Source organism: Conger conger, chromosome 2 (assembly GCF_963514075.1).
Source record: "Conger conger chromosome 2, fConCon1.1, whole genome shotgun sequence".
Taxonomy (NCBI): Eukaryota; Metazoa; Chordata; class Actinopteri; order Anguilliformes; family Congridae; genus Conger; species Conger conger.
The window spans coordinates 17939816-17952149 of NC_083761.1; the positions used below are offsets into that span (position 1 = coordinate 17939816).

The 12334-nt window shown below is 39.0% G+C and overlaps 1 protein-coding gene across 1 annotated transcript; it reads left to right on the forward strand.

Annotated features, from left to right (window-relative positions):
• Nucleotides 1–4754: 4754 nt before the first annotated feature.
• On the forward strand, nt 4755–6236 carry foxi1 (forkhead box i1). Its single transcript, XM_061233187.1, has 2 exons — nt 4755–5352; nt 5677–6236. The coding sequence occupies exons 1-2, from the start codon at nt 4755–4757 to the stop codon at nt 6234–6236; spliced, it is 1158 nt and encodes a 385-aa protein (XP_061089171.1).
• Nucleotides 6237–12334: the final 6098 nt, after the last annotated feature.

The following is a 12334-nucleotide window of genomic DNA, read 5'->3' on the forward strand; positions in this document are numbered from 1 at the left end:
GGAGCAGTCAACTGAGGCCCAGCTTAAAATGCACAACAGCACATCTCCTGGCTCATGACCTGGTAATAGTGGTATCAACAGAGAACAAAGCTCTCTCCTACAGGGGACGAAGTGTGTGTTGGGTGTTGGGTGTTGTGTGTATTCGTGTCTGTGTGTGTGCGTGCGTATGTGTGTGTGTTAGTGTGTGTGTACGCACGTATGTGTGTGTGCGTGCATGTGTGTATATGTGTGCGTGTGTGTCTGTGTGCATTTGTGTGTGTGTGCGCACGTGTGTGTGTGTATATGTGTGTGTGTGTGTGTGCGTGTGTGTGTGCGTGCGTGCGTGTATGCGTGTGTCTGTATGTGTGTGTGTGTGTGTCCGTGTATGCGTGTGTTAGTGCGCATGTGTGTGTATGTGTGCTTGTGTGTCTGTGTGCATGTGTGCGTTTGTGTGTGTGTGTGTGTGCGTGTGTGTGAGTAAGTGATGGGGGGAGGGGGAGGGGGAGAGGGGTAAGATGGGCTATGTAGATAGACCGCATATCTAGTTACAGTCAGAGCCAATGAATATTCTATTGCATACACGTGTTCATATAATTGCAGTCCATTATATGAACACCGATGTCTGTCATTTTTGATGGACTGTTTTAAACCCCTCCCTCCAATGATCCCAGGCAAGTTTGTTCATTTTTCCACTGATGGTCTTTCACCACTCTGACTTGATGAAGTCTAGCCCCCTCTGGCATAAGGAATAGCACCACTGACTGGTATATCAATGTAATACATGACTCAGCCAGCAAGAAATGCTATGCATTAGTAAAAGTGTTGATTTCCTTCTTATTATGGAATAGGTTTTTGTGTAATTTTCATGTTACATCTCTGTAGCTCAAGTATCTATAATAATATGAGAGGCATTGAATTTGTTTGGAAAGATAAAGTGTAATTTGTCCTTGAAATGAAAATGGTCTCCTCACAATAAGGACTCAAAAAATGTCCTGTCAGACCTAAAATCTTGTGTGTGACATCATGTGTGAAGTCATTCAATTGAATTAATTAATTATTTTAGCAATAATGACCAAAATGTAAGGTTAAAAGTTAAAACAATCGGTCGAACAATAGACCAATCAATCAATAAGCATAGTGTAAATTAATTACCATAACTTTCGATCTCTGAGTAACTATGCTTTCTTTCGGAACTCATTCTACAACTACATTTTAAATGATGCCATAAAATAATAATTGCTTCGTCGTTCCTATGGACTATCTGTTTATTATTGCTGGTTTAGTGATGTATTTTTGCCTCAACAACAACATAACACCTTTAATTGTCTGAGTCTACAATTCCCATAGTGTAATTTGTATTGTGCACTTGAGCAGTCTTTGGTAATTAGCTTTTCTTTGTCAAGCACTTGCTAGGTTTTTTCCATTCAGGTGAAAAATCCCCTTTCTCTTCTGTGAACTCCGCTCATGTTGGCAGTAGTGCAGGCAGTGGCCTCAACAACGCCTTAAAGCCACCCAATTACACCAAGGGCATGGAGAGCAGGAATGTTTGACTGATTAATCCATTGGAAATGTGTAGGGTATCACCCACATTACTGCCTGCTTTGCCCACTGCAGGCAACCGTTGTTTCCATCACTGCCAGCGTACTTCAGGATAGCACTATATTAGCTTTCGTCCGTCACAAAACCTTACATAAACAGAATGATGACATTATGAATGCCTATAGCTGGGGGGTTTTCAAACTTCCTGCTGTATGCTCATCACAGCCCTTCTTAAGTGCCGTTTCCTTTCTCTTTTTTTGCTGTATCTACATGTTACTCATTGTGTTTCTGATGATTTCTCTAATAAATCACCACTTGCTGTTTACTTCGCTGTAAAATACATTCTCCTTTGTGCATGTTGAGGTTATATATGTGCTTTGTCCCTAAAAATGGCTGCCCCACTTTATTAAACTGCCTGAAAAAACATATGAATTAAACATTCCATTCACATAAAAATAGGTTAAGTAAGCAACAATAAACTTTCTGCTTCCAACTTTCCTGAGATTTTGTATCACTGTTCTTTAGTTGTGGGACACATTTTACAGCTTGCATGTGTGTAGAATTTACTGAACTTTTATCAATGCATCTTGGTTTATATTCTATTTTATGCAGACAACTTCTGTCATCACGTTGGAAAGTTCAACTATGTTTGAACCATCAACCATATTTGAACTGTCCAATAATTGAATCACTGTTCTCCCATATTCGATACCAACAACAATAATCTCAGTCAAGCGTATTAAATATGCACATATGGTATGATCTATAGTTAAGATGGGCGAGTCATTTCATGCTTAAGCATATTTAGCAAGCCTGTGTGTACTAGATCATTAAGCAAGATCTTATGATTGCTTGAATGAGATGATTTTGCGAGTTTTTATTCAACTATAGCCCATATCCCTTTATATCCAGTCTTTTGAATTCGGCTGCAGAAACCGAATTCACAGGCTCAAGTTTTGATATCTCTCGACAAGCACATCTGTTTCATATATTTTTTGTATACATTTTAGCATTTCTGATTTTAATAACGTGTTGTTATTCTTCCACATTCTGGTGCACAGTCAATGCGGCAGCGTTAATTGTGCAATTGATCAAATTTACCGTTTGACGGACAAGTGTGGAATATAGATTTTTTTTCTTTTCTATGTGATATTTCACTCGACCACCAGAGGTCACTATGTGTTCAAAGTCTTGTCAATCCAGAATGGCTTTTTTACATTCTGTTTAATAGGCAATCCTTAAAATCGGGATACATAACAATTACACCGCAGATCATTAATAACAACAGCAGAAACAAAGTCATATTCCACCTTTGCTTTTACAGTCACCAAGGTTTTGGGGATTCAAGCCAAACAGTGTAGGCTATTTGAAAGTCAGTCTGAAAATTAAAGCCTCGTTATAGGCTACGCTACATTTTTCAGTTAAAGCCTAAATTTGAATTTATTGGGGTGTTTTTACTCAGCATTTTGCATATTGTTTAAAGCCTCGTACTTGTGAGGCACACATAAGAGTAACCTAGGCTATTTAATTTATTTAAGAATTGCAATCTACTAAATAGTTTTCAATGTATATTGTGCGTCATAAAGCACTGGTTTTTAATCAGTGACTTGTTAACTCCAGGGACTAGACCTGATGAAATGTTTTAAGGAAATGTTGATATCCTCGACGACATGGAATTAGGCATCCACACGATGGCAGTATCTTATATGAAAACAAGAATCCCGCTGACCACTTTCTAAGCATGGAGTCAAGTTCCGAGTTCCAATGATCATTTATAGGTTTTATGAAGGTAAAGCTCACAAATAGAGTCAAATCCAAAGGCTTTCCATTTAGAAAGCTTCACATTTGTGTATTTCTAGTGTTCTTTAAAATATTTTGTTGAAAATTGCGATTGTTGAAACTTTAAATCTGAATTCTACAGTCGGGTTATTTGTATATAAAAAGTAAAACCATGATAAACTAATGAACTCAAAATGAAAAAACGTTCAAAGACAAAGTATTTTCTTGTATGATGAAATTAATTCAACAAAACATTATGAGTTTCTTCTATGCCTCTTAATTTTCCGAGATGCATTTCTTTGTGCCTAGCATCTGGTCATCTAGCAATGGCTTATTGTCATATATAGCAAATATATGAAACCTTTAATGGTAAACTGAAGTTTGGCAAGCTACAAATGTGGACTTGAACATTTTATAAGTGAGCGACCTGTTGACAACGGTGGCCATGAATATACATTTAGGCCTTCCACTTGACCTCAATTTTCATTATAAAGTGATGCGACTTTATGTTATTCGATTTGCCAGATAATAGATACGCAGGCCTATATTTCCAAAAGTTTAGGCTTATCACAAAGTAGACTAGATAGCCTCATTTTGGCAACAGATTAAAGATCAGTCAGTGTTTCTTTCATCATAAAAATGAACGCACAATTTACGGGAGAGATGATGAAGTTGAAGTGTATTTGATGATGTCTCTTGCATTTATCTCGCTCGCGTTTTATGTAGGGCTATATGGTCATCAGATTTGTTCAAGAGTTATGTAGCTTACAGTACACATCGATTATTTTGGTTTGTTTTCTCTTTTTTTGGAGCAGCATGCCGCGAGGTGAATTGTATTGAAATGTGTCCTTGTTCAGTATAGGCCTAGGTTGTATTAAATGCAGGCATATGGATTGACTTATTTTGCAGAGTACGAAGAAGCCTGATCAGGTAGGATTGTATGTGTAGAATCAAATAAGTACGTCTATTTTTATACCACGGAGATGGGACATTTTCGACGTCCACGTTATTCTTAAGGTTGCAAAAGGTGAATTGTGTTGCACGTGCTGGCATGGATACAATTATTCGAAATTCATGATCGATTTCGTGTTCGATTTTTTACAAATATTGTAAATTCCAAATGCTGTGATATTAACATTAATTACAATAACACGTCGTCAGCAAAACCAAATAAATGAATAGAAGCATTTTCAAAATGTGGACAGTGGAACTCCCCACCTATTCTGGCAGCACGAGTGGAGCGTGACAGTGGAAAGAGGCGTTGCCCAACAACCCATTCAATACCTGTTCTTTGCCTTGAAGGCGGAGAGCCATTACTTAAATACTGCTCTCCCAAGCGACAGTGTTCAGTCTTCAGGGAAACACCCAGACGGAAACAACCTCAGCCACTGGAACTTCACCCGCCTGATGTTGATAGAAGCTGCGCCCTACATATTCGCCACTGATTAGAGCGGATTATGAACGCTTTTGGACAGCAGCCTCCCAACCCGCAGTCTAGTCCTATTCAGCACCACAGTGCCCAGGAGCTTCTTGACATGGCCGTTTACTGTGATAACTTCAGCATGTACCAGCAGAACCTTCATCATCATCATTCTCAGAGGCCTACGGCGCATCCTCCCACCTACGGGCTTGGAGAGTATACGTCGCCAACAACCAACCCATACCTATGGCTAAACAGTCCGGGTATCAACTCGTCTCCTTATCTTTCTGGAACGAATGGCGCCTCGTATATACCATCGGGATATGGGGCAAATCAAAGGCAATTTCTGCCACCACCAACCGGCTTTGGAGGCGCAGACCTTGGCTGGCTCTCTCTGTCCAGCCAGCAAGAACTTTTTAAGATGGTTAGACCTCCGTACTCATATTCGGCTCTTATAGCTATGGCTATCCAAAATGCGCAAGATAAAAAATTGACTCTGAGTCAAATCTACCAGTACGTGGCAGAAAACTTTCCCTTCTACAAAAAGAGCAAAGCTGGGTGGCAGAACTCAATTCGTCACAACCTGTCTTTGAACGACTGTTTCAAGAAAGTTGCACGAGATGAAGATGATCCTGGTGAGTTATCTGAATAAAAACCAGGAATTGAATTGAAACGTTCAAGCTGAAGTAGGCTGCATTATAGACAATGTTCGATGTTAGTTTTTTAAAGAAGTGAAATATTGTAAAGTAAAAAAATAACTGAATATATACTATGCGCGCACATGATTATGCAATTACGTTTCTGTGTGCGCATATGCGTATTTATTGTATCTTACGGCAGTTAAAATTGCTAGAAAATTCTCATTATCCACTGACATGCTGAGGAGAACTTGCCCTGCATTATAAAGTTTTGTTTTAAGAGATTGCAGTGTTTAAGTGTTTTTTTGTTTTTTTTTACAGGTAAAGGAAACTACTGGACTCTGGACCCAAACTGTGAAAAGATGTTCGACAATGGAAACTTCAGGCGAAAGAGGAAAAGGAGAGCGGATGCTAACGTCGGAAGCTCCAACGTGCTGCCGGTGAAATCTGAAGAGGACAGCACCGTACTGAAGCTTTCAGAAACCGCCAGCGTCCTCAGCACACCTCCGCAGAGTTTGCAGAATTCCCCTGGATCGAGCGAGTCAAAGTCTTCTCCACCACCTTCCATCGACCACAGTCCTTGTTTCAATAACTTTGTCTCCAACATGAACTCAATGCTGGCAGGAAACGGCAACATCATCGGCAGCAGACAGTATGGTTCGGGACTTCTGGAGGATTTGACCCAGAACAGAGAAAACTTGTCTGGACTTGGTTCATATTCGCCAACGCAAAGCACCCTGTTGAACTCTGACGTTAGTCATCCCACTCCTCGACAGAGCTACTACCCTGCAAATCAACACAGTGGTCATTTGAGTAGTCATCTTACGAATCATTTCAGTGTTAACAATTTGATATACAACCGTGAAGGAACAGAGGTTTAGATGGTAGCATGACCCATATGATAACAATAACCACAACAATTAAAAACTACACAGTGTATAGTGCTAGAATAGGATGATCCTTTAGTTTTGTAAATGCCAAATAATATCATGAGATCACTGTGTACAAATCACAACAAACTTTTTCCCTGTCTGCCATTCTAAGAATTGAACTGGTTAAAACTTCAGTTAATTGGGGTTTCATTTAGATGTGCTGCAGTCCAAGAATAAACGTAGGCTACTCTGGCCTATACACTGATAAGACTCCTAAGCACTCACAGCACTGTTGCTTTAACACTATGTGTTTAATTAAAACATTTAGGTCTGTTTGTCAATGCAGCTATGAATGACATCAGTTTCCTTTGAGGAGACCTGTCAAAAATTACGTGGTGGGCAGATACAGTAGGCTATGAGTAAACACCTATACCAGCAGTTCATATTTATGCAAAGACGTTACTTTGTGATGAAGTGCCTTGATTTGTAGAGGGTTGTGTAAATGTGCATTTATGATTTTATTTAAATCCACTGAACTTAAATATGCTTTAATAAATGCATTCATATTTTGAAATCAAGTTATGGCATTATTACATATTACTGTTTTTTCTATTTTTGTGTTTTTCCCCTTTTTTATTATAGAAAAACGTGACGAAATGCAAAGAGCGGTGTTCGATGGAATAAATAATAATAAATCATAATACAATCAATAATAAAACATTTTACGCGTAGTCTCAACACCATATAATTATGCCCAACATTCTGTACAGCCATTTCAAAGTTTACGTGGTGTCACTAAGTAGCTTTTTCGGTACAAACTAAATAAACTCAATTCATTTTCTCATTCTTGGAACTGTAATTTTAAAGGCATGAACCAACGTTACTTTAGACGACATTATTCGCATAACTGAACAAACATAACATATGCTGTGACATGACGCTGATCATCGTGTTTTCCACTATGTAGCCTACATATTATTATTATTATTATTATTATTATTATTATTATTATTATTATTATTACTATTGTTACTATTGGTAGTAGTATTAGTAGTAGTAGTATTTTTATTTTACCCTACAATCGTCTTGGTACAATACATAATCTAAGTGTATTTTTGGTGGACTAATATTAAGTTCAGCAAATTAATACAAGTCTAATTCCTCTTTATACATTGGAGTAGGCCCTATCTGATGATAATCTATTACGAGGGTATGGGACTGACAATTGTTATATGAATAATTTCTAGTTTAGCCAAGCGTTTGAATTAATCCGCATCCCTGCTGTGTACCCCTTTAATTGCACTTTTCAAACAGTCAGGCAGAGATATTTAATTCTTCAGTTCATAGGCCTACTATTAGCCTACGTAAACACTCTTTCTGGAGGGAACTTGGACTGTCCATGCTTTCCATATTTATGCATGCTACTAACTTGTTCAAATATGAAATCTAAAGTCTGTCAGTAAACAGAACGCCTGTTGTAATGATTTTATCAAATTTTCCAGTTTAATTACAGCACTGATATGATTTTCTGTCTATTCACTCAAATGTCTCTTCGCAACTGCAGGAGAACACTAGGTGAGACCGAGACATTTTCCGCTTGTCACTTTGAATAATCCCGATTTCAACAAGTCATCACAGCTTTATTTCCACAGAGTTCAAGAGTTCACCTCTTAGTCTGGACCGCTTTATTTATACTCTGCTTATTTTACGGTATATGAAAGATCGTCTTTTCAAACGGTTCAAACAGCCAGAACTCGTTTCTAATACTGCGCTGCAGTTGTTCCCAGTTGTTTCGAAAATATCAAAGCATTTTGACGTTGGGAAAACTTTTTGCTTTTTTCAGCATAGTGTGAGAATTCTTGGCAATTCAATTTAATTTTACTTATTAACTGTGAAACGCTTTAGAAACGTTTTCAAGCATCCAATGAGCAATTCATCAGAGTGCAAAATACCATGTAACGTGCTTTTGTTGTGAAAATGTGGTTTCCCCACCGTCAGGGAACAAAACAAGTGAAATGTTGTTCGAGCTATAAAAATTATAATAAATAGGCTAACTGTCCGGGAGAAATGTGCGAGCGATTCAACAGCCTGCTCATATTTGTAAACAATATGATGGACGCATGAAATCAAAGCAAGTAAATAAAGTGAAACACCTCGTAATTGGTTTATAATTGAATGCGCTCTAGCGTTTTTTTGTCTTGAGCAAAGCAAAAATGAAAAGACTTTCGTGCCCGTGGATGCGACACAATGGGTGCTGGCAGCACGAGAAGGACCCCTCCTGCGCTCGAATGGAAACACTGTGACCTAGGATCTGGGAACAAATTATATCACTCAGACCACATTTTCTTCTTGTTATCTATGAAGCAGAGCCCTTAACCTAACAATGAGGGTATTTTTGTTGAAACAGAAGCACGATCCCACAATGACAAGTCTTCAATCGAGGTCACAAAATAAGATAAAATAAATCAAATAAGAGCTACATCAGGGAGCAATCGTGTTTGTCCAAAACAAAAAGTTATTTCAATACCAGAACGAGCCCACGCCTTCGATGGGTGTACGGCGCAATGCTTTGTCCATTTTGCTCATGTGAACTTGTAAAGGACCTTCTTTTATGTCTAATTGGGTGTAATTGAGTATTCGCATTGTTACGTTTTTAAGGGAAGATCATTGGGAGGAAAACGCCCGATAAGTCTTCAGGCACGCCTGCCCACTAATATGTAGTGAATGGTTTGTGCAGTTAGCTGGACGACATGCATATTCAGACCATACAGAGTGTCACATGGAGTGGCATCTGCCCAGACATGCCTGTCTCTGTTGTGCCAATCTGTTACAGAGATAAATCCACTTACTGCTTGAAAAAAACATCCCCAGTGGAAGCTTTCAGTCTTGAATCTGCTCTAAACTCTAAAGCAGTAATTTGTCATATTTAATTTGATTATATTAGTAGATCAAACGTGAAAAGTACCAGATAAAATTTAAAAAAAGCTGTGTATCATACATGTTTCATGTACAATTAGTGGTTATTGGATTGAATCATATGTACATGCATATCTGCACAAATGATCTGTTAAATGACCATGACATCATATTCCCAGTGAGTAGAAAATTAGCATGAAATGGCTTTACCTGAGCAACAAGTGTCAAAAGGCAGCACTTTGGATAATATTGAAATTTGAAATGAATCAATTATTTTACTTTTTCTCCTTTTCTGTAAGGTCAAAAGTAACCTATGCTTTTAACCTAAACATCCTCTCTCCTAATTGCATGTTTTCTACAGGATGCGTTAAATCTTTAGAGAGCTGAGTAAGTCTTTGCTTCAAGATTTTGCTAAAATGGTATCATATACAATTCTTTATTTTGGGTTTGGTGTTAAGGTCAAAATATTTATCTTATACAAATGACATTTGTAGAATTGCAGATGAAATGGTTCTTCTGAAAGGTGTCTTTTCAGGGAAATCCCTGTTGGAGTCTATTACACTAATATAGTTGGTTAAACTGCAATGGTACTGACCTGATTTACATTATGAGTATTGTCGCAAAGTATAACTGATTCTACAATGGAACTGCTTAGGCTTCATTCTGGAATTAGCCTACCCACATTTCACTTCACTTTTAACTTTCAAAAAACAAATGATGAAAGTTGTGAGTTTTGTTTTATTTTCCCAAAATTCTTTTTTTTTGTTGGACACATAAATGGAAATTCAACATATGCCTACATTTACTATTCAAAGCTTTTGACACATTACATGACTATTGCATCTAAGTTGTGAAACATTGTGCAAAAATCCCTAGTATAAAACCCTCTGCAAAGTCTTCAGTGGTTCAGTCTCTCAGATAACGGCCAATAACATTGTCACATGTAGCGCTTATAAAAATGCTGCATCGAATAAGAGTGTTCTCTTATCTATCACTACCATGGATGCGTGTTCTCAAACACCCATTAGAGAATGGCCTCTGGTTTCCGTACGGCAATTCATCAGACCTACTTAAGTTTTCAACTCTTGAGATGCACCAGTGCCCCTATTTGGCCCCAGGCACAGATTCACCTTAGAGCCGGGAAATGTCAGCACGGCCCAGGCTGATTTCACCCAGACTCCCCTGGCCTGATGGGGGCTGATGGGGACAGGCCCCACGGGCAGGGACTGGCCGGAGAGCCACAGATGAGGCCTGCTCCCATGACTGGCTGATGCGCTAAGAGCATAATGAGGGGTTTCAGGCTCAGGGGGGTCACTCTCAAGGGAATGGAGGGTGCAGGCGAGAGTACATAATTAGAAGACCCAGTTCTGCGGAGTTTAGGACTGGATTAATCTAATCCCGTTTCCCATGGTAGGAACAGGAAATAATATTACCCTCTCGCTATGGAAAAAGGGGTGTGGAATGGGGTTGGGGGTTGGGGAGGTGGTGTTTGTCAACATTGTTGAGGAAGTGTAATTTCCTTAATCCTTGATCAAAATCTATGTACATGATCCATCTATATATGATGGAGAGAGAAATATTAGATATATAAATAGATAGATAGATAGATTAGACAGGGACATATAATTTATCGTTCCCAAAATTATTTTGGTAGCTCTAATAAGCACATGTAATCAAAGAGTGACAATGCACAAACACGCCAAAGACATGACCTGCCCTTTAGGATCAAGTTCTCCCAGCATAACAGAGAGCTTGGTTTGTGCCATAAGGCCTGGGGGCACTGAGTGTCTCCATGACTGACACAGGTCCCAGTGATTAATCACTGCTGTATAAAGTTGCACTCACCAAGGTGTGAAGCTGTACTTCCATTAGCCATTAGAAGATCCTTTTAACTGATAGCATTAGATCCCCTGTCCTTGCTCCAAACAATTCTGAACATATTTATTGTGAACTCTGGAAAAACTAAGCACTTTAGTGGAGACATTCTGTGGATCAAAGCTTTCCAATTTTCTATAATTGTTTAAATTTGCCTTTGCGGTGTAATTTCATGCCATATCAGATTTTCTGCATCAACAAACAAAGTTTGTGTCGACAGCATCTTGTCTCTCAGCTTTTCATGCTCAATTCCTCTGTAATGGTAAATCTTCACAAGGTCATATGAATTGATCAGTTCATCTTGCTATGTAACTTCTAAACTGATTATATATTGAGAAGGTTTCTTCTCTCTTTTCTTCCAAATTGGAATTGCCATTTGTTATTCTATGGTCACTGACGACAACTGGTAACCTGTGGGTGTCTGTAAGTATTTAGAGGGGGCTTATGCAGCAGTAACCCAATGAATCCTACCCTGCCAGTTGTATCCTGGTGCTGTAGTCTCCGGGCTACCCCAGCTCAAGCTATCTATGTTTCGGCTTAGCCTGCAAACATGGTGGGTGTTTTACAAACAGGGAACCAAAAAAGATAGTTTTGTAAAAATCAATGTGAATTAAAAGGGAAACTAATGTTAAAATTTGCCTCATAATTCAAAGTTGGAATTATGATACAGACTAAATATTTCAGCAAATCCATGATCTTTGTGGTCAATACTGATAATATGATGAACTGGAAAACAAAATCAAAAACAGAAGGTACAGTAACTGTGAAATAGCTCAGTCATGGGGAAAATAAACTTTTCGCCCGGTTGACCTGGGCAAGAACACGATAGCAAAACGGCGATGAAAAGCTGATTACAGACTCCATGGTACCCTGAAATTTCACATCTGTCGGTACCAGTCAGCAGGAATTACAGGGAAATATCTTATATTACGGCTACAATCTCTGGAGGAAGTTAAATATTTAAGAGTACACTACGATGACAGCTCGTGACTGCTCCTGGCTGCCTGGGTTAGGGGGGGATAGGGTTTTCTTCACAGCACTGTAAAAGATGAAGAGAACACTCGATAGCTGAGGCTAATGCCTGTCTATTGGGCATGACTCAGATCGATTTCATCGGCCCCCATACTGGGCCCATAAAAATAGTAATCTATGGGCCGATAGGCGCATGTGATCCCCATCCTGGGAGACGGCCATATGGATAATTTCATACAGAACACGACACTGGCTCCTCGGCTGTTCCGCACTGACAGCCCGTTCCAGTTTTATGCTACTGTACTGTAACTCACACATTCCTGCACATGTTTCCCCCTCGATCA

Bases quoted from the DNA above. Each gene is read 5' to 3' on its own strand.
- foxi1 (XM_061233187.1), top strand. From the start codon at position 4,755: ATGAACGCTTTTGGACAGCAGCCTCCCAACCCGCAGTCTAGTCCTATT. The intron at 5,353-5,676 runs GTGAGTTATCTG...TTTTTTTTACAG, and splicing joins ACGAGATGAAGATGATCCTG to GTAAAGGAAACTACTGGACT.